The 26312-nt window shown below is 47.6% G+C and overlaps 1 protein-coding gene across 1 annotated transcript in view; it reads left to right on the top strand.

The window, feature by feature from the left end:
- CDH4 (cadherin 4) overlaps positions 1-26312 on the top strand; it is a 572130-nt gene that overhangs the window by 370800 nt on the left and 175018 nt on the right. The window contains exon 3 of the mRNA XM_060180138.1: positions 18857-19083. Within this exon, the coding sequence (XP_060036121.1) occupies positions 18857-19083 (227 nt within the window). The remainder of the gene's footprint in view (positions 1-18856; positions 19084-26312) is intronic.

The raw sequence follows: 26312 nt of genomic DNA, 5'->3' as shown, positions 1-26312 counted from the left end.
AATAAAATCGAAAGAAACAAAAGGAAAAAATGGCCATCAAGAGTAGTGAGTGGATTTATAGTGCCAGCACTGAGCCCCCAGCATTAACTCTGGAGGCAATTAAAAAAAAAAACTAAGCGTTAGAACTTTCTAGAAAAATCAGTGATTAAAAGTCCCTCTGTTGCCTGCTAGCTGTGTGTCCTCAGACATGTGGACTCACCACTCAGCAAATATCTGCAGAACACCATCTACAAGCTCAGCACAGTCCCAAGTACATGGAGGATGGGCACCCGGTGGAGTGTGCTTGGTGAGGAGGGGCCATCAGGTTCCTGAGGCTGCTATAGTCAGAGCCACACAGGTAGTGACTTCAAATAGCACAGATTTATTATGTTGCAGTTCTAATATCAGCAATCCAAAATGAGACTAATTTCAAGGTATAGGCAGGACTGGTTCCATCTGAAGGCTTCCAGGAAACTCTTTTCTCCAATTTTCAGTTACTGCAGGTAGCCACATCCCTTAGTTTGTGGCACATCTTCAAAACTAGGAAGTGGCATTGCTTGGTCCCTGCCCCCCACCCCTTACATCAGCTTCTCCCCTGACCTGTCTTACAAGGAGCTTGTGATTGCTTTTAGAACTCACCCAGATACAGCAGGATCAAGACCCATCTCGATCCTTAATTAAATCACATCTGCAGAGTTCCTTTGATCATAGAAAATGACATCATCAAATGCTTTAGGGTTAGGACATGGACATCTCTTGACATCAGAAGTAGATGAGCAACCTTCTGCAGATGTGTGCACTGCTGAGCATGTGTGCTGGCCACAGCATGCAAGAGGAGAGGCTGAGCATGGGCTGGGCAGCGAAGGTGCCTCCTTCTACCTGCAGGAAGGGAGAGACAAAACCATGGACACAACCTAGGAGCAAACAGTACACATGTCCTGAGCAACTGCACCCCACGGTGAGTTGCAGGAGCCTGTGACTGACATTATCCCACAGTGGAAGCAGGACAACAGCCAGACTCTGGACCTGAGGTTGCAGGCTAAGGGAAGATGCTAAAAGAGATAGAGGACAGTCTGTATAGGGCAGGAGAAGGACCTGGAGCTTTGGAAGGAGGCTGTAAGGAATCATCCTGGAGCCCAGGAGCAGTGGGACAAGTGGGTAGCTTACCACAGCACATAGATGGCTGGCCTCTGCTGGCTAGAAGAAGGCATCAGCTCCTACTTCCTCTACTTCCCTTCTCCCCACCAGCTTGAATTCTGTATCATGTATTAACTTTGCAGGAAGCAATTCTGCTGGCACTTGCTCCACAGAAGCATCTGCCCCCTGGCACTGACTCATAACCACAGGGCAGGGTCTGAGTGGTCAAGGGATCGCAGGAACATGGGAGGCTACAAACAAAAGTGGCTGAGAGGGAGCCCAAACTTGGGAAGTTCAGGTCCCTGACACAGAGAACAATGCAGAGACCTATGCAGTGCCCACCGTGGTGACTCACACAGAGGCTGGTGCAGTGGCAAGCACTATCCCCTAGCCTCCAGAAGAGGAATTCCTCTCAGTTTCCAGCTCCACTGGTGGCCAGGAGCCCTTGTTGAATAAACAGGAAGTCCTCATTTTTTACTGTTGAAGAACTAGCAGAATCAAATAGCAGAAAGTTCACTGATTCACCAGGGATAGTTCTGGGGCTTGTGACTGGGTAATTAGAAGCCAAAGATGGATACTGGATGGTTCTCTGCAGCCAGGGTTGATTGCGTAGAATTGTCTTCTCCTGTGGCCAGCTCTAGCTGTTTTCTCTTCCTGACATTTCAGAGGAGTCTGTTCTTTGCTGTCTGGGCAAAAGAGAGAGGGAGGGATGTCTTTATTTACATATTGAAGATATGTATAGCAGGACTTTGCAGCTACCCCAGAACTTGATTGTGGAGGAACTAAACAGCTGGGGTCGAAGTATAAATGTCCAGACTTCTGCACAGTTGTGTTCCCTTCTGTGTGGACTTTTGTTTCCTAGCATTTGTTCCAATGCATTTTAGACTCCTTTCTTCAGGGAAATGTTGGTTGGCATTGGTCCTTCTTGGTGATGGCAAGGTCCCTAGAAAATGGAAGCAGTCAGAGGTGATAGGGAAGAGGGGAATTAAGAAGCCCCAGGCTCCTCAACAGACACAGGACAAGCAGGGGGCTGGCTGCACCATCACCTGTAACCCTAACCCTGCCCAGCGTCAGTTTCTTCATGTGAGCTAGAGAGGTTCCAGGTGGGCCACTGCAGCCTCCCAGCATTTTAATAAGTGTCAGGTTAAGGTGAGAGGGTCATCTCAACTACTTTGAAAGGAGATGTGAAGGAGGGCAGATGGAAGCCTCCATTGGTGTCCTTATCAGTAAGAAAGGTGGCAAGGTTATTCAGATCCCTGTTCACTCCAGCAGGATTCATGAAAGCAGGCCCCCTCTGAATAATAATGTGCCAGGCTGTATCACAGTGGGTTAAGCGCACATGGAGCAAAGTGCAAGGACCTGAATAAGGATCCCGGTTCGAGCCCCTGGTTCCCTACCTGCAGGAGGGTCGCTTCACGAGTGGTGAAGCAGGTCTGCAGGTGTTTATCTTTCTCTCCCCTTCTCTGTCTTCCCCTCCTCTCTCTGTCCTATCCAACAACAATGACAGTAATAACAACCATAATATAATAACAACAAGGGCAACAAAAGGGAAAATATGGCCTCCAGGAGCAGTGGATCCGTAGTGCAGGCACCGAGCCCCAACAATAACCCTGGAGACAAAAAGAAAAGAAAGAAACTTAAAGAAAAAATAAAAGAATGTTCAAACATTCTAGAAATCACCAATGGGCAGGTGAAAGGGCTTCCCTTGGACTGAGAGTGCCCTACATGCTTCACAGAGAATACCCTCAGCAGTATGGTGTTTGCACACCACATGCAGTTTCCCTAATTTATTGAGTCAGATCAGGGAGGCTCCAGAATCCTGCATCCCTAACAGGTGTCTCCAGAGAGGTGGGAGAGTCCTGCCACTGGACAACTCCCCCCTCCCCGCCTCTGCCCTCTCCCCACTCCCACCTTACACCCCCAACACTTGAACAAGTTCCACAGGTACTTCGGGCTTTCTCCAGAGAATAGCTGCCCATTTGGCCCCTGGACATGTCACTGGCTAGAAGGGACAGTGACTGACTAGGGACCTGGGGATATCCCCTGTTCTCATAATATTGGGGCTGTCTGGTGGTTTGGGGCCAATGCTACTGTGTCACTTGGCCAGCATATCACAGACAACCTTGGATTCCAGTGGACTGTTCCCATTCATCCACATATGAAAGCTTTCTCATCTACCATTGGCCTCAGTGTCCCCACTTCAAAGGTCAGACATGGAAATGGAATTGGTGGATGCCTATGCTGCAACCTGCCACTGCCACCCTGACTCAGGTGCCACTCCAGCTATAGAAGGCACTGCACCTCGAATCCCAGGGCTCAGGCTTCATTGTGCAACTCTTTCCTGCTCATTGAAACCCTGCCATCCCCAAGGGGATTTTTAGGGGGATGAGCCTCAGCTGCCTTTTAGAACACACCTCCCCATCCTTCCTACCTACACAGAGGATCCCCATGGTCATTGAGCACAGGTGACCATGAATGTGATAAGAGCTCCTGTGGACAGACCCCCCACACACACACACACACACACATACACACTCACACTTATACTGATGAGAAGCACTGACACAAGGAAGATGACCCAAATTGTGTCCAAGACTCTTCATGTTATCTGCAACCAGATGGCTTTGCATTTGAAAGTAATATATAATTGTGAGCTTCAGTGGATTCTAATCAGAGTGGTTGCTATTTTATTTTATTTTATTTTATTTTCTTCCTGACTAATACAGAGTGATGCAGCCCCACTATTTGGGGCCTGCATGTGAGGGAACACTTCTGTTCTGTGAGCCTGGCTAGAGAATCTTCAAGGGGCAGGGTGTCCATGGAAGCCTGAAAGATTTTCATCCCCTGCTTTCAAAAACATAAGCCATTCCTCCCTCTCCCACCCCCACCCAAAAAAGAAGAAGAAGAAGAAGAAGAAGAAGAAGAAGAAGAAGAAGAAGAAGAAGAAGAAGACCCCACAACAGCAGACAATGCATAAAAACATTCCAAAGACTGCAGAGAAATATTTGTGGAAATGTTACACTAAAGTACTAACCTATCTTTGCTTCTCTCCCCTCCTAACCCAACCAGAGATAATTTCTCCAAGTCCTTATCACATTACTCCCTATAATTGCTATTTTTAATCACAAAAGCTTTTGGAGTTATGAAGACACTATTCACAGACTTTGTTCACCTCTACAACCACCTAGCCAGCTGCCCCTGCCCCCCCCCCAACAGAGAAACTATGGAAATTGTATGGGGGTGGGGGGAGGTGTCTGCATTTCACCCTCAAGTGTTTGTGAACACCCTGGTGACAGCGTATGACAAGAAAGACCTGTGTCTCTCATGGCTCTCTTTGTTCTTTCCTTCTGGAGGACAGATAAATCCTGGGAGCTAGTGCTTCCCTCATAATTGTTTTTCAATTAAGACACTAGACGCCCTGACTGTGGAGATAAAGAGCGGCCGGTGGGGAAGCACCTTGCTTCTGTTACAGGGAAACAAGGTGATAAGACTCAGCGCTTGGTTGCTTGTAGAGTTTAAATAGCAGACTCACCATGTTGCATCTTGAAATTGTCCAAGTTAGTGCCTTTGAAGAGCTGGGTTGTATTTTTTTCCTTTAAATTCCTTGGGCTTTTCAATCACAGAAGAGGAGGTGGGGGGTGCAGGGTAAACCCCAGGGAAAAGATTGGAGAGCTGGTCACCAGCTCTTTCTGCTTCCAGGAGCACAAGGCAGGGTGCAAAAGAAAGCAGTCTCATCCCACTCTCTAATGTTGAAGACGATACAAAGGAGCTGGTGTATGATACCCACTAACAGGTGTACTTCCCTGGGCCCCTGCTTTGAGCTGAGCTCTACCTCTCCTGGAAGCAGAGGCTGGCTGACAAATGGTGTGGCTAGGGAGGTCACCTCAGGCTGCTTCCCATACCGCTTTATTCTTTGATTGGGTTCCTGTTTCTTGTTTGCCTACCTGCTGTCTTCACCAGTGCTGTTGCATGATCAATGGGGGACATTCACCTCTGTATCCATCAGGGTGAGGTCTCCCAAGTAGTCTCTGCACACCAGGCACTGTGCTGGCCTCCTGGCATAGTCTCACATCTAGGTAAACTATGGCTACCAGCTTAGGCCTTGGGGTTTAAGTGCTATGCCAAGTGACCAGAAATGGTAATCAGAGAGGTTTCCCATGCTCTCCAAGGTTACACAGCTCATCCCACTGGCTCCTATACTCGACTCTTAGCAATCCCGCACATGATATCTTTGTGCCCCTGTGGAGGTTGGTGTACACAGTAAGTGCTGACACATATTAGGGGCCCTGTGAGGTGAAGTGAAACTTCCACATGTCTTTCTCTTTCCACCAACTAGAAAAGTCCACTCCAAAGGCTGCCTTTCTGGAAGAGGACATTTGCCTGCAAGCAGGGTCCACAGCATCAGACTCAGTTTGGGGTGGACAGCTGGTGGTGTGTTACATGAGGTGGAGTGTGCAGTCTGGACAAGCTTCTCTGGGTCAAAAGCCAGTAGATTCAAGAGAGTGAAGGTAGAGAGAGGAGTGGGGAGGGCTTCTCTCCTCTAGGTTTCCCAGTTCTCATCACTCAAATCATGGGAGAAAGCAGCATTCCTGCTTCACTGACCTTTCTGCACATTTTAATTCACACTCAGGAGTAAAATGTCACATAATTTTTATGCATTTTGGCTGAGCTTCTTCACCGCTATATTAAAAATCAATTCTCTGTCAGGATTTCACATGGAGCTTGTAGGAGGGGCAATCCTCCATGAGCACCACAATCCATGGACAGTTCTCTCTCTTTCAGGGTGTTGTGGGTCTCTGAACTGTCACTAGAAGGAATGTGGCTGAGGTCAGGTTTCCCTCAAGGATCACATGAGGCGTGAGCAGTTGCCTCCAAAATGATTCCACTGACTGGCATTTCTCCTGTCACAGGTTAAGCCATGAAAGTTTCTGGGGTGGATGGAGAAGAGGGAATCTGCAGAGATAAATCCTGCAAGGCCCATAGTGTTAGGCTCTCCCTGGCAGTGGAAGCTAGTGGGTAGTGCCACTGACTCATCTCCATTAGGCTAGCATGTGCTAAGGCCTCTGTGATTGTCTCCCTGCTTTTCTCTGGCCCAAAGATGAAATAAGCATCAGCACCACAACCTCTACAGTCAGAATCCCAGTCTGACATATGTGGAAGCTCACACTGAGGTCTTGTGGTGCCCGTTTCTCTGTGCCACACGTTTCCCACTTTGGCAATCACAGGAGGATCCAAGCCCTCTCTTCCAGCATCTCTGAGGACCCTACAACACAGGGCATGTGGTGAGACTGGAAAATCCTGCCATGAACTTGTCCCCATCTCTTTAGAAACTACTTATGGCCCCCAGTTTTAAGTCAAATAAGTTCCTTATCCTAATAGTACTGCTCAGACCATTTAGTGCCCTAAGGTGCACTGAAAAATTCTGAGAGGGAGCCAGGCGGTGGCACACCTGGTTAAACGTACACATTACAGTGCTCAGGCCCCCAGGTTCATGTCTCTGGTCCTCACCTACAGGAGGAAAGCTTCACAAGTGGTGAAGCAGGGCTGCAGGTGTCTCTCTGTCTCTCTCCCTCTCTAGCTCCTCCTCCCTTCTCAATTTCTCTGTCTCTATCCAATAAATAAATAAAGACATTTTTTTAAAAAAATCTGAGAGAAGAGACAAAATTGTGTGTCCCTTAATGGCAGAGACCTATTGCAGAGAAATGTGCCCTTAGGCGGCATAGTATCTGCAAATATAGTGGAGCATGGTCACACACACCCAGGTGGCACAACCCACCTTGCACCTGGTTGAGTGCACATGATATAATGTGCACGGATCCATTTGAGGCCCTGGTCCCCACCTGCAGGGGGAAAGCTTTGCGAATGGTGAAGCAGGGCTGCAGGTGTATCTCTATCTCTATTCCTCTCTATTTCCCTCTCAATTTCTGGCTGTTTCTGTCAAATAAATAAATAGTAATTAAGGAATACAAAAAACAGACATACAGTAGGGGGGAAATGTTGCATGTGACCCAGTTTTTCTGAAGGTCTCCTCTGCAGTGTGTCCAAAGGGCTTTTTGAAGCCTCAGGTGATTTCTGGGTAACTGTTCCCCTAGGGCATCGTGTGTCTGGATTTGTTTCTTTTCTGCTATTTGGGTCCTATGCAGTTTCTCTTCACCAGGCAGCTCCCAGGCAGGATCAGGCCCTTATGGGCCTCTCTGGGTGCCCGGCAGTGTGGAGACCCTCACACCCCACTGAGAGTATGAGAGCAAGAGTAGCACCTGCAGGAGCAGTGGACAGGGAGGACCCACCACAGATAACAGCTAATCCCCTCCTCTGCTGGAGACCTGAGGGGCCGAGCATCTCCAGGGGTCTCTGAGCATCCAAAAGCCAAGTGTGGGGTGAGCACATCCAGGTGATGCGGTCTAATGTGGAAGCCTGGCTGGTTGATGTGTTTAGAGAGGAAAGGAAATGTGTTTGCCTTTTTAGAGTTGCTTTGTATTTACTTTTGAAAGTGGTTGGCAGCCAACCTGAACATTTGCAGAAGGGAGCAGTGGAGAAAGTTCCGGGTCATGTTTGGATTCAGTCCCAGCAAACTACAGCAGATGGTGTGCCAGACAGTGGGGTTGCCAGGGGAGCTGTATAGACCCAGGGTCCAGGCTCCAGAGCACTGTACCCCACTGCTTTCAGGGGCCCTGTAACCTCCAGAGAAGCTGCCCCTCTGAATGGCTAGTGTATGCATTTCACTTATGGGCTTAGGGGGTGGATTTCAGTCTAACAGACCAGCACAGTCACTTGTGTTGAGGGGTTCACTTTATGCGAACAAATTCCTGGACTGAGAGGAGTGGGAGAAGGCTCCAGCTTCCAGCTCAGGTTGCCCAGTCCTGTCCTATGAGATCCTGAGAATGGAGTCTGTAAATGGCAGGAATGCCCCCCATAACCCTTCTTATATACACACATGCATGCACACATGCACACACACAGGGAGGGAGAGAGGGAGGGAGAGATGGAGGGAGGGAGGAAGAGAGGGAGGGAGGGAGGGAGAGAGGGAGGGAGGGAGGGAGAGAGGGAGAGAGAGAAGCTATAGAAGCTGCCTCAGCCATATCAGAGCATCCAGACCTCAGACAATAGGGGAGTGGGGTCTCCTCCCTCCACCACAGACTATGGACAAGAGGTCACCACCACCCCCACCCCCACCCCCGCCCCTGGGCCTTGGGGCAATGACCCGTCCACTCTGGCCCTTAGAACCTAGAGGATTTTATTTCACTTCCCATACCCCAAAGTCCCCCCCATCCCATACCTCCAGATTTCTACCTCTGTAGTCACAGGCAGGGAAGAGAGTGTAGTTTATTGATCTGTGTGTTTGTTTTAAGTTCCAAAGAAAGAGGGTTTCCATATCTTGGATCTGGAAGAAAACATCTCTCTAGGGTGTGAATGTGCTCAGGAGTGCCCCTACATGAACCTACCCCCCTGAGTTCCTTCACTAGGTGCTGCTGACCCCTCCCCATGGCTGATAAGGCTGCCTTCTCATGTTTCCCTCCTGGTTCCCCTTCCTTTTGGGGTCACATGGCAGGGGGCCACTGTCCCCTGTCCTGGGAGTTCCCCTCCTGAACTTGGCCAGGCCTCTAATCTCACACCCCCCCCCCACCTTGTTGATATTTAAACAGCTTGTGAGGATTGGAGAGGAAAGGAAGTTGTGAGTCCCCCATGTCCTGGACAGGTGAGTCAGTGTGCAGAAAAGTGCTCTAAAGCACTAAGTGAGAGAGCCAGGATGACCTTCTGTAAAAGAGAGTGATCACAGGTTGAGCTTGCAGCCCATCAAGAGCTGCTCCCTCCTTATAGGGCTCCCTGGATCTGTAGAGGGGGATGGGGAAGAGGGAGAAAGGAGGGAAAAGGTGGGAGGAGGCAGATGGCCTCTGGAGACAGGAAAGAGCCACATCTCTACCTGGGCCCTAATTGCAAATGATTTCATTAGCTCCATCCTGATATGCAAACCTCTAATGAGAGAGCTAGGTTGTGCTGCTAAAAATAGAGGGGCCTGTTTCTTGCTGTAAAGGACAGAGCGGCCAGTTCCCCGGGGTCCCTCTGTCGGCCCAGCTTTTTCTCGGCAGCTCAGAATGAAGTATCCCCAGAAGAGGCTCTGGGAAGGGGGTCCTCGTGTACCCCACCCCAGCATTCACAGATAGCCAGCCTGGGCATGGCGATGTGTGTGCCTGAGCTTGTTCCTCCTCCAGTCACCCTGAGCAGTGTCCATGCCACACCTCAAGGACTCTCAGCAAAGAGTACTTACCCCAGCTCTACTTTGAGAGTGGGAAGAACAAGCATGTCCTCAGCTGGTAGCCCTGCCATCTAGGGGCTCTGATCACAGCCTACCTGGTGGCAGGATGGCATTTCCCATGCTGGGCATTTAGGTCATTGGTGTGTCTTGACCAAATTATCCTCTGCTCACCTCTCTGTGAGCATGGGTGAAAACACCTCCTTAGGAGGTCACCCAAATCAAGAGTCACCAAGTATAATGGAGCAACTGAGGGAGATTCTTTCTCTCTCTCTCTTTCTCTCTTCTTTTCTTTCTCTCTTTCTTTTTTATTTAAGCGGTTAATAGTTTACAGTATAATTGTTGACACATGGGTATAATTTCTCATCTTATCATGATCATGACCAGTATCTGCATAACACTCCCATTCCCAACTAAAGTCCTTTTCTACCATCATGTACTAACACCCCCAGACCCCCGCTCTCAGCCACATCTCTGCCCTCCTTCCCCAGTGACCTTTGCTGTAATGTAATACACCAAACCTGGCACAAGTGTCTTTGTGTTTTGCTTTTCTGTCCCTGTTTCTTAAGTTCCACCTATGAGTGGGATCATCCCATATTCATCCTTCTCTTTCTGCCTTATGTCACTTAATATGATTCCTTCGATCTCCATCCAAGATACGGTGAAGAAGGTGGATTCATTAGTCTTAATAGCTGAGTAGTATTCCGTTGTGTATACACCACAAATTACTCAGCCGTTTATCTGTTGTAGGACGCCAAGGTTGCTCCCAAGTTTGGGCTATTACAAATTGTGCTGCTATGAACATAGCATGCATATATCTCTTTGGGTGAGGGGTTCCTTGTGATACCACTTGGAACCTGTTAGCTGTCACTAAACCAGCTGTCACTAAACCAGTCCTACAAAAAAAATATATTAAAGGGATGTATACAAAGAAAAATACTGCATGCTTTCTCTCATGCAGAGGAAATGAAGCAACAAAGCAAGGGAGTAAAGTCAAATGAAAACAGACCTTTGGTCTCAGACTGCAGAACTGAGGTTATCCAGGAAGATGTTCTGGAACATGTATGGTTTCATAAACCAAGGTGACTTGAAAAGCAAATCAAACTACTATGGAAATAGAATGCTACTGGGTGGGGGCTGGGTGGTGGCACACCTGGTTGAGCACACATATTACAGTACACAAGGGCCCGGGTTCAAGCCCCCAGCCCCCACCTGCAGGGGGAAAGCTTTGTGACTGGTTAAGCAGTGTTGGAGGTGTCTCTTTGTCTCTGTCCCTCCGTAACACACCTTTCCTTCTTGATTTCTGACTGTCTCTATCCAGTAAATAAATAAAGATAATTTTAAAAGATTTTTTAAAGTTAGAATGCTACTGGAACTGAGACTCACAGCCTTTCTCCAAACCATGTATGTACAGCTCATGGTTAGAGTCCCACAGAAGAGAGTGTGAGGTCAGAAAGGTGCTAAGACTCCAGGCAGAGCTTCGGTCCCAGGAGGGCACAATCTTTGCCAAAGTCCACAGCAGGAGCTGCTCCCCTTCTGCACCCCTGTGCTCACATGGTGCAAAGGTATCTAGTAAGGGCACCCAGGGTTTATGGAGTGTACTGCAAGACTGTTTGCATGGGGTGCACTTTGGGACCACCCTGGTTAAGATTTCCTGGCAGGAATGAATGTCCCTGGAGAAGGAAGCAGTGAAGGGTGAGTGCACACACTGGACACATTAAGAGGAAGCCTGGCTTTAAGACTTTATGTTCCTGCCATAAATGAAATGGCACAAGAGAGCCTTCAGTGTTTGATTTCAAAATGGAATTTTTAACATTTAACATTTCTGAGACAGTGTTTTCTCTGGAGAAGCTCTGTCAAATGGAGAGGGAATATCCATCTTTAATAGCTTGTATTTCTTAAAGCAGTCTTAGGAGTCCTGGGAAAGACTAAGGAGAAAGTAGGGAAAGTTTCATACACCCTCCCCATACACACACACACGCACATGCGCGCACACACACACACACATCTGCATTAGTCCCCTTTGATGCCTTGTTCTCATTGAAGAGTTGGTGTTGAAATACTGTTCTGGGATGTGTGTGTGTGTGTGTGTGTGTGTGTGTGTGTGTGTGTGTGTGTGTGTGTGTGTGTGTGTGTGTAGTAACAGACTGAAGGGGGAGTCTGGAGCCTACAAAAGCATAGAACACAGGGTTTCCAACTGGAGTGCAGAGTTCGGGTAGATTCCCAGGCAGCAACAGGAGAGCAGTGATACAAGCAGTGTGGCAGCAAGGGCCTGGTGGCTGGGCAGAGAAGAGAACCTGGTGGAGTCTTCACACCAGGGTTGGGGCTGGAGGGGCAAGTGGGAGTGGACAGAGACCCTCAGCATGTGAAGCAGAACTTCTGTTAGAGGGCAGTGTGGAGGACATCCAGACAAGGACTTGGGTCCCCTGGTGGAGGTAGCACCTTCAGTGTATGGGAGTAGGTTCCTTGTGGAACAGAGAAGGGACTGGAGGTGATATTTGAAGCCTGGGAGACCTGTGGTTCTCTGGGGATTCAGGATTTGTGTCTAAAGGGATTTGAACCCAGGACAGAAGTATGTGACTTGCCCTTCTGACTGTATGGTCCCTGATCTGTGCTGAGTGGGGAAGGGGAGAAAGGAAGGGAAGAAGGAGGGTGGGAGGGAGGAAGGAGGGGAGAAAGGAAAAAAGGAGGGAGGGAAGAACTTAAAAAGCAGGCAGACTGCTGAGTGGTTAAATTTAGCCTCAAAGCAGTACCAGTTATAAGTTCATTTGATCCTTCTCCACTCGCCTAACAAGAAACAACAGTAAGGACTGTTCCCCAGCATAGTGCAATCCCAGCATGCCAGGGTGGGGAAATGCAGCCTCCTGCCCCTCCTGGCAGACAGACTGCCTCCTAGGAAGAAACAGACTGGTTTCACTCACTCCCTGTTCCCCATGCTGTCGCCTGGCTCTGCTTATGGAGGAGCAATTAAAAATGATGAGGGTGAAGAGTTAACTGTGAAAACCTCCTAAGGAGGGAAGGGGCTGCAAGCAGTTTGGAGCAAAAGCTGCAGACAGGCACCACTGCACACGGCTCTGCTGCGAGCCATCAAGACTGGGGGAGGGAAGGATGGGCACCAGGCTGCAAAAGAGAAAACTTAGCCAAGGGCTCAGTCACTGATCACCACGCATGCTGGGTATTCATCAAATTGGTGTGATCTGCAGAGCTCAGACCCCACCAGAGGCGGAACCCCCATGTCACAGATTCCAGGCTTGGGTGAGAGCTGTTGTTTGTGAAATATACACTAGCTCCATGCTTTCAGAATGCACAAAACTCTAAGAAAAATGTAAGGGAAGCATGCTGACTGCATGCATTGAGTTTGGGGCATTAATAAAAGAGATATTATTAAAAGTGCCTGGGAACCTGGTGGACAGAGATGGCACAGGCATTGACTCGAGGCCCTGCATACCTTGGAGGCTCAGTAAGCCTTTGTGAAATTGCTTGAATAAATTATGTGTTCTGAAATGGAATTTGCTTTTAGGGAGTTTGGTTTGCTTATTTGGAGAGTGCCTTCCTGGCTGGGACACTCCCAGGGAATTCTAGGGACACAGGGAGGCTGGTGCCATTTCTCTGAGTCTTTCAGGCATCCAGCACACACCTGCTGCAGTCATGCTTCCTTAGTGACCAGGAAGGACACTTGCTGAGCAATGCAATGTGGGGTCCCGTGAATCCCTGTGCAGGTGTCACAGTGACGACACAAGCCTATTTGGTACATCCAGCCACACACTTGGGCTGTGTTGATGCAGCCTCTGGGGACACCATCTCTTTATAGCTTGTCTTTGACCAAGTGGTATGTAGGTTTTTAGGCAGATGTGGAAAAACTTCTGGGTCCCAGGTCAGCTGTCACCCCCCTGTGTGAAGCATCTTCTAGGGCTCCTCTGTGCCCTTCCTTGCCTCTTGCAGGACCTGCACTCCTGCTTTCTATACTGTGTCGCACAGGGGCTGGCTATGTCCTAGAGCTGGCTTCTTCCATAACAGCTTTCTGACCCCTCCACTCCATGAACAGTGGGTTTGTGACTAGAACAGGAAAGTGAAAGGTATGCGAGGATGAGACTGGTGTGAGGGGCCTCAGTCCTGGGGGTGGCTGTTGTGACTTTCACTGCCCAGTCCAGACTGCTGGCCTGTGATCTCTTATTAACACCAATGGATGTGGCCAACAGAGGTGATCACCAGGAACCTCATAGTCAGCAGGCAGCATGATACAAGCATTGTCCTCTTAGGGACCACAGCCCAACCAAAGACCAACCTGAGAGAAACTCCAATTGGGGACCCTGGACTAAGTGAAGGGTCCTGGTCCAGGGACAGTCCCTGAGGTTCCTTGGGAACTACCAACTCCTCAGCTCCCACAGACTCCCAGCTGACGCACCCTGCTGGAGAGGGCTGGCTTGGTCATTGAGCCCTCTCCTATGGCCCTCTGTCGCTTCCATTCCCCTTCTTCCTTGAAGTGTTAGCTTCTCTGTCCCAGCAGGGTATACAGCATGGGCACAGTTCAGGTGTTCACTCTCCCTATGGGTCCCGGTACCCGGTACAGGAGGTCTCACAAATGACTGTGGGATAAGCAATCTTGTCAGACCTTGGCCACCTTTCTACTCCCCTGGACCTGTTTTCCCCTCCCTCTGATTAGTGGTGTGCACCCTAGCTAGAGTGTGAGTTGCTCAGGGGACAACTCCACCCTCTTGCCCCCCCCCCACTCACGAGGCACACTGTTCTGCCCCAGGCACACCCGGGGCACAGAGGCAGTGGGACTCTGACTATGTGTTTAAGCAATTAGATGTGATTTCTCTCAGGACTCCCTCTGTCTTGTGTCAAGTTTGTTCAAAATAAATGAAAGTCATTAGCAATCCTGCAGGGCTGTGGCAGATTTCAGTCGTCCCAGTCCTGGGGACAAGCAGGCGCCCTCCTCTGCTGGCACAGCTCCTCAGTGGTGCTCAAGGGCAGCCGAGCCCTTCTTGTGTGGGGGCCTACCTGGACATTCCCCCACTGTCCTCAAAGGCCTATCAGGGCAGGCATCATTTGGCCGTGGGGCTCACCCAGGACACAGGTCACTGGTGGTGCAGTAATTATCTAAGCAGCTATAGAAGGACCCAGGTGGTTGGTCCTGGACCCTGAGGGTCTCCAGCCAGCCTTGCAGAGACCTCCACATGGCAGGCTGCTGTGGTGGACTGGAGTCAGGCTCCTGCAGGCAGGGGTTCCAATCCCACCAGCTCCTCTTGCCAAGATCATGTGGCTATGCCATCTCTGAGCCTTATCTTTCCATTTGTGTGAGAACGACAAGACCACCTCCCCATAGGCACTGGAGTTAGCAGGAAATGCAATACTTCCTGTGTCTGATCTGACTGGTGAGATGTGAATCCAATTTTAATCAGCATAGAACCTTTTTGTTGCTAACTGTTGTTGGTTTTATCCAATAGATACATATCTATCCCAGAGAATTTTATGGAGCTGTCTTCTCTCCTGAATGCCACAGGAGAAATTAAAAGACCAAAACATAAATGAAAGGGGCTGGCAAGATAGCTCGCCCAGCCAATACACCTGCTTTGGTAGATGTGTGACCACATCTAAGCTTGTTGACCCCCTACCACACTGGGATTGGTAACACTCCACCCCTAAGGATTGCAGCAAAAGACTCTGTGTCAACCCAGACCCCTGAGATGGAGATGACACCCTGCAGCCTGGGATCTGACTGTCCTGTCACCTTAGGTCCCAGGCTGCCAGGCTCAATGTTGACTGTGTCCTCTCCCTCCCAAACACTGTGTATCAGGCTAACCCCTCCAGAAAGCAAGCTGAGTGACAAATGGCTGGCTTTTAATGTACCCAGAAGGCTCAAAGGACAAGAGGGAGCCACCCCACAAGACCCAACAGATCCAAGTGCTCTACATTGCTGAGCAGCAAACATCTCCTCTTTGGAAAAGGAAGTGGGAAGCTTGTCATTGTATATGGCCATTCCTCAGCCACTGTGAGCAGGACTGAGTTTGAGGTCAGATCCAAAGGGCCAGATGCCAGGAAGACAAGGGTCCTGACCTCTGCAGAGTTAGAGGTCTGAGAGTCAGGCAGGGATGAACCACAGAGCACCTAGGGAGGAGTCAGTACCAGTGCCAGGAGCAGCAGAGAGCCTGAATTAGTTGCACTGCTTGGCACTGTCTAGAGGCCCATGGGATATGGGGTAGGCAGAGCCACAGGGCAACAGAAGGCCTAGGATGTTCCTTGAACATCTGGGAGCCTCTCCAGCTAGAATTAAGGCCAGATTACAGACTGCACCCAAGCAACAACAAAGCAAAGGGAAGCTAGACGGACCATTGCAACCAAACCCAAGTCAAATATCCCCTCCATGTATGGAGTCAGATGTTTGTACCAGTATCTGACAAGTCCAAGCTCTCTGTCCTCCTGGAAGACATGTCACCCTTCAAAGATAGCTGCAGGCTCCAAAGATAGCAAAGAAAATGAGAGAGAGATAGCAGCTTGAGAAAGGACCAAAGTTGGAAATTAAGGCACAACAGTCAATCACAGCATTGCCAGTGAGCTTCTAAGTAGCAAAGTGAAAAAGAAAACACTGCCTTGAGAAAAGTCACACAGCAACTAGGAGTGGTTCCTGTCCCCAGAGCCCAGGCATCTCTCCTCTAAGCCTGCTCCCACAGGATCACTTGCCAATTTTATGGTGAGGCGAAGTAAGTGTGACCATATAAACTATATTTGCATGCTGAGCAGTTGAAACCCATATCTTCCAGGATCTCAAACAGGATTACTCACTTGTTCCACTGGTGTTTTATGAATGTCCCTGGTGTCTTTGAACTTACCTGATCTTAATCCTTGCCTTTGAAAAGAGGTCACAGCCCAGCAGCATGAGATCAGGCCTTGTTCTGAATTGTTCTGAATTTCCTTCCTTCTGAAAAGCTGTCTCCCCACCCCTGCCCCACTCACTGCAAATACTCCCAACTGCCCCTCCTCTGCCCATGGCCAAGGTACAAGCCCTCTTTCTCACAAATGAGGCTCAGGAGCTTAGACACAGTGGTGATCACCACCTCTAGGACTGAGCCCCTCAGCCAGGTTAAGGTTCTGCACCACTGGGTGCAGGGTCTCAGTGATCACAGAGCTCCAGCCTGTGTGACACTGGAAAGCCCTGCAGAGGTTATGGAGCCCCAGCTGAAGAAGCCTTCATCACCCCCCGCTTCACAGGTCTAATTCCTGAGGGCTGCACATCTCAGTCATTTATTTATTTATTTATTTATTTATTTATTTATTTATTTATTTATTTTTGCCTCCAGGGTTATCACTGGGGCTCCATGCCTGCACTACAAATCCACAGCTCCTGGAGGCCATCTTTTTTCCACTGTTGTTGTTGTTACTGTTATTATTGTTGCTGCTGTTGTTGGATAGGACAGAGAAAAATGGAGAGAGGAGCGGAAGACAGAGAGGGGGAGAGAAAGATAGACACCTGCAGACCTACTTCACTGCTTGTGAAGCGATCCCCCTGCAGGTGGGGAGCCATAGGCTCAAAACAGGATCCTCGTGCTGGTCCTTGTGCTTCACACTATGTGCGCTTAACCCAGTGTGCTACCACCCAGCCCCCTCAGCCACTTTTAAAGACATCACTTTAAATGTCCTTGTGGGAATCTCATCCACAGGTAATGCCCATCACTGAGAAAGACCCAGTTCCTGTGGTCATTGCTCTGGTGACATGAATGGCCTATTCTGAAAGCAATACCAGCACTTGCCTAAGATGTCACCATGGTGTTTGCCTGTCTAAAAAAAAAGAAATAAAAGAAAATATGCACAATGATGGCATTTAATCCTGAAGAAAGACAAGGCTGCCACTGTCCTATTCCATCAGTGTTTTCAGAAATTTCACTTTTAGAGAACAAAGGGGATTATTTATATATTTTATGCCAATCTCTCCATCATCACAGACTGTCATTTTTATCTTTGTCATTGACAATTGGCTGCCAGAAATGATTGATCCACTCAGTTTGTTGCTGATTTTAATTTGTTTACCATGAGGGTGAATAGTATGATAAAAGCATATTTGAATTTTCCTACCAATTGAAAAAATATCATTACTCACTCACCATGCCAGGGTGGGGGGTGTCTCTATAGGGATCTGTCTTCCCCTCTGAACCACAGTTACCTTCCACCCCATTCAAGGCCCCTCCTGTGGGGTTCTGAATCTACAGACACCCTTGGGACCATATGGGACAGAAATATTTGCTTCTTCCCATCGAAAAACATTTTCATATTAAACCCACTAGTGGGAGGTGCTGTAACTGGGGAGATGTCTGAAGTGAAGTATTTGAGAAGAGGGAGCATGCACGTTATTTATTATTTCAAGGCAGGCAACAATAAAAGGTGAACAAGGGGGAGAAACACTTTATCAAATGTAACAGTGAGAAGCTTTTTTTAGTTTCTAGAATAAATAGTAATTAAATCATGTAAGCTGTGACAGTGAAATTGCTTAAAAAACCAATCCTCCCACCATAATTGCTGAAATACCCACATTTTTATAAATACTAGGTAACTTTATCCGTCGTTTTTATCAGCAGAATGTGACACTGGCTGTGGGTGCCTCATAATTTACTGCAGCATTTGGCGACAGTTGCAAAATTGCGTGTATAAAAAATGGGCTAATGGGGTCCAGATGAATGTGGGGCTTCCAAGATGTCTTTTTCAGCAATAAGGTTACAAATGACCAAGGGGATGGAGTTGGGGGCTAGGTGGAAGGCTGGCAATTGGGGGCCTAATTAATGTTTGGGAAGCAAAGCAGAGTGTATACCCACAGTATCAATAGGCCATATGCTCACACTGTTTCCAAGCTTCCAGAATGCACTTTGCTGGTCTTGCTTCTGACCATGCCCACTATGGCCAAGAGTCTACAGGTGTCCAGTTTGTGTCTCTAGTGTTATGTTGGACCAGCAAATGTGCAGATTCTAGTTCTTCCCCAAGAATGTTACCTTGCTGGGGCTTCTTCCCACTGGAAGACTCTTTGCATTGAAAGATCCATCAAGACCTCTCTGTACCTTAAATTCCAACTTTGGTCCTTTCACAAGCTGCTATCTCTCTCTCATTTTCTTTGCTATCTTTGGAGCCTGCAAGCTGTCTTTGCAGAGTGATGTGCCCTCCAGGAGGACAGAGTGTTTACAGAGGGTGAGAGTGGGGGCACTGGGAGCTACTTTCATGGTTATACACACCACACTAGCTGAATCTGTGCAATTCAAAGACCAGAGCTACAAGGCAGTAATCTGCAGAAATGTAAGAAGAGTGCATTGGCTAGGTCCCTTTTCTGTAGCTTTTTGCTACTTTCCTGAGAGGGTGGGGTGGGTGATAATTAAACACAGCACCTAGACATCCAGCAACCCATTTGATCTGGTTTTCTGGTGCCTGTTCAGTACCAAAAAGCTATTGTTGAACAAAGTGGCCCTGTGTCCATCCTTCCTGACCCTCTCCTTCCTTTTCTTGCAGTCCAGTTCAGCAGCTGCCCAGAGACTGAAGGGACACAATATGAGACCAATAGTATGGATTTCAGAGTCGGGGCAGACGGGACAGTCTTCGCCACACGGGAGCTGCGGATCCTGTCAGAGCAGGTGGCCTTCACTGTGACAGCAAGGAATGGACAGACGGCTAAACGATGGGATACTGTGGTGCGACTACTGGTGGCACCAGCCTCTTCTGTGCATTTTGGGCACAAGGTAGGTGCTGTCACACGTATGGGCCTGATGAGGGCTCTTCTTCCTTCAGATCACTATCTCGGGGTCCCTGCAGAAGCACCTGAGGGATAGCACGGACAGAGACCCTGAGACCCCTAGTACAGGTCACCCCACAGGCAGGTGCACCAACCAGAGCTTGGACTGGCCCGGGATGTCACCATCCCTGCAGCCTGCGTCATTTGTTCAGCAAGTATCTATTTACTGATCATTTCACTCACCACTCCTACCTAAGGTGTATAACCCAGCAGCCTGGCCTGCAGGGGGGAGAAGTGAGCTGGTGTTGCAGCAGGCAGAGTAGCTGATGTTAAAATAACAAGGAGGCAGGGGAGACAGGAAAACAGAGGGAATGAGGGAATGAGAGCCGGGAAGAAAGAGAAAGAACAGAAGGGCGAACAGAGAGCACCCTCCACACAGACACAGTCAATGCTTTCTGACTTCCTGGGCCTCCCCCATCTTAATTTGTTTCTTTTTTAACATTTATTTATTTATGCTTATCTTTTTCACCAAAGCACTGCTCAGCTCCAGTTTATGGTAGTGCCAGGAATTGAACTAGGGACCTCTGAGCCTCAGGCATGAAAATCTGTTGTATAAAACACTATGATATCTCTTCAGTCCCCAATTTCATTTCTAACTTTCATAGGCCTATGTGTTCACAGGACAGAGGGTGAGTGTGGCCCTGCTGGTGCCCATTCCTGTGTCTCAGCAGCTGTGAGCATCATGGGCACAGGAGCTGTCAGGCATTAGGATGTGGCAACATGCAGGACCTTGGAGGTGCACAGCCCCACCTGCTGAGCCCAGTAGGAGGCAGGGTGCTGACTGTGCACAGTAACGGGAGAGCTGGTGGAACATCTATCTGAACAGAACACTCATCAACAAGACAGCACAGGGTCAGAGCAGAGCCAGGGAGCCTGTGCTATGTGCACAGAGCTCCCTGGAGAATAGCAATAAGGGGTGAAGAACTAAACTATGTCAGCCATAATTCTTTCTTGAGATAATCCCCAAGCCTCAGATGACTGCTGAGCTTCATGAGCCTTGGCTAGACACAGTCATAGGGTTTCCCTAAACCTACTGGACCAAGGAACCCTCTTGATGGAACTTTGTGTGTTACAGGTGTTCCAAGGAGCCCACTTTGGGAAATAGGAGTCAAAGCAGGAGCCTCTATGTTTAAGCAAAGTAGAATAAGCTCAGGTTGGACAAGAGAAAGAAGTGATTTGAACAGGACAGCCTTTCTTTCATTGAGGAGCTGCCCGTGTAGGTATAGTGGTAGGCAGAGATATTTTTTCTGCTAGGTTAATTGCTGGAGTTCTGTGCCTACATGATGAATCCACCACTCCAAGAATACATTTTTTCCTTTTTTTTTTTTCCCCTTCTTTCTTTTGATTGATAAGACAACAGGAAACTAAGAAGGAAGGGGAAGATAGGGAGAGAGATACATATAGCACTGCTCCACTGCTCATGAAGCTTCCCACCCACAGGCAGGGACCAGGGACTTGGACCCCTATCCTTGTGTGTGGTAATGTGTGTGCTCAACCAAGTGTACCACTTCCCAGCCCCAAGACATTTTCTGATAGCGCCACACACCCAACTTGTGAGCCTGGCCTTCTGGATGCTACAGCACACGAGACAGATGGATGTGGTGGTTTTCATTCTTTCCTGAGAGGCTATGACAATCCGATCTTTAGGGGGCCAGGGGGAGGTGGGGAGGCTTGTCAGCCCACGGACTCATCCAAGCCAAGGGCAGAAGGACAGGGTGAGAGGGACAAGACTTACAGGCCAACTTCAATCCTGCAGAGACCGGGGCTCCTGAAAGCCTGCACAAGGGCTCAGCTCAAAGGCACTGATTGAAAATAGACTGACACCTTTTGTGTGGCGTGTTAATGAAGCACTTTTGGCTGCAATTAATCCCCAGAGCCTCCTGGAAAGTGATTGCAATTAGACGGTCTCCCATACAAGTGCACCTCTGACCCCACACTGTGCTGGCCTGAAATGCTGCTCATCGGCAGAAGGGAGGGCACAGAATCAGTGTCCCCAGATAAGTGGCCTGGTGTGCCTGGTGGCTGGGTGACAGGGTTCCACTCCTGATTGCAAGAGCCCGTCCAGGCAGCAGAAAGATGCCTCCACTACACAGCCCTCCTCCATTCAGCGCATATCACCTTCAGTGCTCACAGACCACCCACTTCTCATTCTTCACACCCATAGCCCTGCCCTCACTCAGAGTTTGTGTAGGGAAAGGGGATACTATCAGTACATCTCAACTTCACCACACTTTTAAATTCACTGTGGCCATCATTGGTCACTTTTTTTTTTCATTGTGGTTTACAGTCAATAGTAAAATACAGTAGCTGGTACATGTATAACATTTCTCAGTTTTCCACATAGCACTCTAACCCCCACTTAGGTCCTCCTCCACCATCATGTTCCAGGACATGAACATCCACCCCACCCCAAAGTCCTTTACTTTGGGGAAATACACCAAATCCAGCCCAAGTTCTGCTTTGTGTTTTCCTTTCTCTTCTTACTTTTCAACTTTTGCTTATGAGCAGGATCATCCCATAGCGTTCTTCTCTTTCTTCATTGGCCCCTCTTGATGAGTGAAGAAGCTGAGTCACTGACAGGAACATGCATGTTCTGGAAGTGGTGTCCTCAGACCTGCTGAGCCCAGCACTATCAAGAACTGAGAGTCTATCCCGGGGCAGACAACCCTAACATTGTGTCCTGGAACCTTGCCTCCCCAGAGCCCTGCCCCACTAGGGAAAGAGAGAGACAGGTTGGGAGTATGGATCGACCTGTCAACACCCATGTTCAGTGGAGAAGCAATTACAGAAGCCAGACCTTCCACCTTCTGCATCCCACAATGATCCTGGGTCTATATTCCCAGATGGATAAACAATAGGAAAGTTTTCAAGGGAGGGGATGGAATAGGGTGTTCTGGTATTGGGAATTGTGTGGAATTGTACCCCTCTTACCCTATGGTTTTGTCAATATTTCCATTTCATAAATAAGAAATAGATAAAAGTAAAAAAAATAATAATAATACATATTGAAAGTAAAAAAAAAAAAAACACAAGAAGAACTGAGAGTCTGGAGCTGTGGATCAAGGCTGCTACAACTTACTAACAGACATAAGGGGCCAAGTCACAGCCTCTCTGAGATTTGCTGCTCTGGAAAGCAGAATGGCAATACTGGCTGCATCCTCTCCTAAGAGATGCTTTGATCATTTGTGAGGTCAGGTTGCAGATTCAGTGGCAGCCCTGCCCGAGGTGATGGACATGAGCAGTTGTCACCAGAATAGCCTGAGCTTCCAAGTCCTGAGCCTGTCGTGACTGTCAGGGGCAGGAAGGAGGCTATGTAAGATGCCTCAGCCTTTAGCCAATAAACCCTTCAGAGACTGGTACATACCTTTGGGTGATGCCACCCTAATGACTAAGTCAAGGTGACAGTCATTGCTGGTGTTCTTTATCACCTCTTAGGAGTAGATGAAACTTTCTCCTGTGAAAGACAGCATACCCAGCCTCCAGTTAATGGAAATTAAAACTTTATAAGTACAAGGAACTCCTGGTCTTCAACATCATTTTATTCCTCATGGGATAGGATTATTTTTCTCTCTTCAGTGCTCTAGCAAAAAGATGTTGATCAAACTGTGTGATTTAAAACCTGCTTTTTGGACCTTGGACTATGTTTATTGTATTGCACTGACATGAAGGACTCGGGGTAAGAGGGGTTTTCAGATCCTGATGCAAGATGATGGAGGATCTAGGCTAGTAGTCAGAGTGTTTTGCAGAAAACTGAGAAAATTTACACATAATTGTATTTACTGTAAACCATTAATCCTCCCAATTAAAAACCCTGATTTTTAGGGTACACCCGTCAAGCATACATTATCAAGTGCAAGGCCCCCATCCCCTCCTGCAGGGAAGAAGCCTCATAAGCAGTACAATATCGGGACTGCAAATCTCAATCTCTCTCTCTCTCTCCCTCTCTCCTTCCCTCCCTCCCTCTTTTCCTCTCTACTTCTCCCACCCCTCTCAATCTCTCTATCAAATAAAAGAAAGAAAAAAATGGCCTCCGGGAGTAGTGTACTTGTACAGGCACCAAGGCCCAATGATAACCATGGTGACAATAAATTTAAAAGAAAACCTGCCTATCAGCGCTTTATTGTCTGCTAAAGAACTCAACCAGAAATGAGGTGCACAATAGACAAGACCAGATAAATGAAAACTTGGAGAAAAAGCAGACACAATCAGAGATCCACAGGCAGCTCAAAGTAATAGGTCAGACTGATAGTCATAAGCATGAACACTATGTTTAGGCACAGTAACTGTAAGGTCTGACAGGGAACTGGAACTGTTCTCCAAGAAGTAAGGCTGAATGAGGCTGTTTGAAACCTTCAAAAGCTGAGACTCTTGTCTGGAGTTGTGTTCTTTGGGCAAAGATGAAGCTGTTAAGGAGGAAAACCCAGAATGAAAAGATCAAGCCAGTAGGGGTACAGTGTGCTCATTTACAGTTTGGGGTTTTGTGTAAAGAAGATGACTCAGAGTCCTGGCAAAAAGGACGGAGACTGAGAAGGGATCAGTGGAGTCTGAGAGCAAGGACCAATACAAAATGATTTCACTCCTAGGTGGAACTTAAGAAGCAACGACAAAAAAGGAAAAACCTAAGGTAAAACCTGAACTGGGTGTGGTGTATCGCACCGAAGCAAAGGGCGCTAGGGATAAAAGGAGAGGGATATGATGGAAGGGCTGTGGGGTCTTGGCACAGGATGGGAGAGGACCTAGGTTGGGGGAAAGAGTGTTTTGCAGACACATGGGAAGATGATAAATTACACTATAAATCATTAACCCCCAAAAAAGGGTGTGAGGGGAAGAAACCAGGGAACTTTCGTTGTCTGGGAGGATGTGGGAAATACCAGGTCAATATGACATTTGCTGCGAAGTCTAGGAAGATCAGCCATTCGGTTACAGCAGGGACTCCTTTCTTAAAAGAGCACATGGCATGTTGACCAGCATGGGCAGTAGACTAGGTCATAAAGTAAACCTTCACTTTTAGAGCTCCCTAAAGTCTAGGCAGTGTCTAAAGTAGTCCTGAATTGATCAAATAACTCTTAATACAATAATATACAGTTGTCCCCTCAGTATTCAAAGGGGATTGTTTTCAGTACCCACACATACACATTCCACCAGTGGATCCTTTCCAGATGCCAAGTGCCTTAAGTAGAAAGTAGTGTGATCTATGCCATCCGTGTGTGTGTGTGTGTGTGTGTATTGCCTCCAGGGCTATTATCAGTGCCTGCACTACAAATCCACTGCTCCTGGCAGTCATCTTTTTCCGTTGTTGTTGCTGGATAGGACAGAGAGAAATTGAAAGAGGAGGGGAGACAGAGAGGGGGAGGGAAAGACAGACAGATACCTGCAGACCTGCTTCACCGCTTATAAAGTGACCCCCGACAGGTGGGGAGCCAAGGGCTCGAACTGGCATCCTTATGTGGGTCCTTGCACTTCACACTATGTGTGCTCAACCCAGTGCACTATTGCCCACCCCCTGACCTCTAGTATATTTTAAATCATCTCTTTACTTCGGATACTTATATCTGTGTTCTTACACAGCATGCATAGTCCAAGGATAATGTCAAGAAGTCTGTACATGCTCAGTGCAAAGGCATCAACTGCAAACTATCAGTTTTCTATCTATTGATATGGAATCAGTGGATATGAAGGACCAAGTGTAGTTTTTAACCAGAGCAGTGTTTGGCCCTGGCTTATGGTGGTACCAGGAATTGAACTTGGGCCTCAAGCTCTCAGGCATGAGAGTCTGTTGCACAAACCACTATGCACTATCACTCCTGCTCAGTGAGCTATGTTTCCAGCCCTGTTTGTTAAATTTTAACCTCTAGAGATGAAAATGTTAAGAAGGGATAACTCTTACTCTCATAAAGATGCCTTCAGCAAATGTCCATTCTGCCACTGGAATACATAAACCATTCTACTGAGGCTGGAAATAGAACAAGGACACTCTTACATCTGTACTGGTGCTTCAAACCCACAAGGTTAGGCAAGAAAAGGTAATCAGAATAAATAGAACCAGCATTATTTGTAGCTTACTGATTGTGAACATAAAAAGTCTGTTTAAAAAATCTGTAGATAAGTGAAGTTAGCACTCTTTAAAGGGCCTGGATTTAAAAAAAAAAAAAAAAAAAGTACTGCTGGGGTAGATAGCATAATGGTTATGCAAAGAGAGTCTCATAGCCAGGGCTCCAAAGTCCCAGGTTTAATCCTCCCAACCACCATAAGAACTGAGCAGTGCTCTAGTAAAAAAAAAAAAAAAAAAAGAAAGAAAGAAAAAAAAAAAAAAAACAATTGTACCTCTACAGACTATAGATCAGGAATAAAGAGCAGAAAAATAAAAATGACATTTGAAGTAGATACCAATGGCAGAAGCACTAAAGACAATCATGTATCTGCAGGACCCTGACTTACAGGAAATTGCAGGCCTTTACAAATGGTAGGCTGGGCCATGTTCATGCTTAGAATGAAATCTTGATGCACAGTGATGTCAGCTTTACTGAAAGGTTTCTGCAGATGAAACACAATCTCAAGAAAATACCAGTATATTTTTGTTGACTTGTTTCTAGAAGGGTAAAAAGCTGACTCTAAAATTTTAAATGGAACCATAAAGGGCCCAGGTTAGCCTAGAACATCAAAAACTGGGACAGTAGCTCTTCCCAGATGTTTGATAATAATAGCAGTTTCTCAGCCACAGAATTAGTGATATTTGAGGCTAGAAATTTTTTGTAGTAGGACCACACATAGCCCCCCACCCCAGATTCTAGAAGTACCCCACCTCCCCATCAGTAATCAAGGCTCTCTCTAGTCAGTGAAATGTATATGATGTAGATACTTGATATTTCTCTCAAAACAGCACCCTAAACAGGGATCAGCAAACTGTAGTCCAGATCAAATCTGTTCCTGCTACCTGCTTTTGAAAGCTAACGGTGGTCCCTGCATTATTAACTGACTATATAACTACCTATATTAATGTCCTCAATTTTGCCTCTTGACTTACAATGCCTACAAAGCCTATAAACCCTTTAACAATAGACTTGGTCAATTTTTCCTTAAAGAGTTAAGAGAATCTTTTCTATGAGCAATACTGAGTCAGTGATGTATCCTTAAGGGAGAAAACTGACAGGACCCTCCCACCCCAGCACACACTTC

This window comes from Erinaceus europaeus, chromosome 1, assembly GCF_950295315.1.
Source record: "Erinaceus europaeus chromosome 1, mEriEur2.1, whole genome shotgun sequence".
Lineage (NCBI taxonomy): Eukaryota > Metazoa > Chordata > Mammalia > Eulipotyphla > Erinaceidae > Erinaceus > Erinaceus europaeus.
This window is presented reverse-complemented; position numbering and strand designations above follow the sequence as displayed.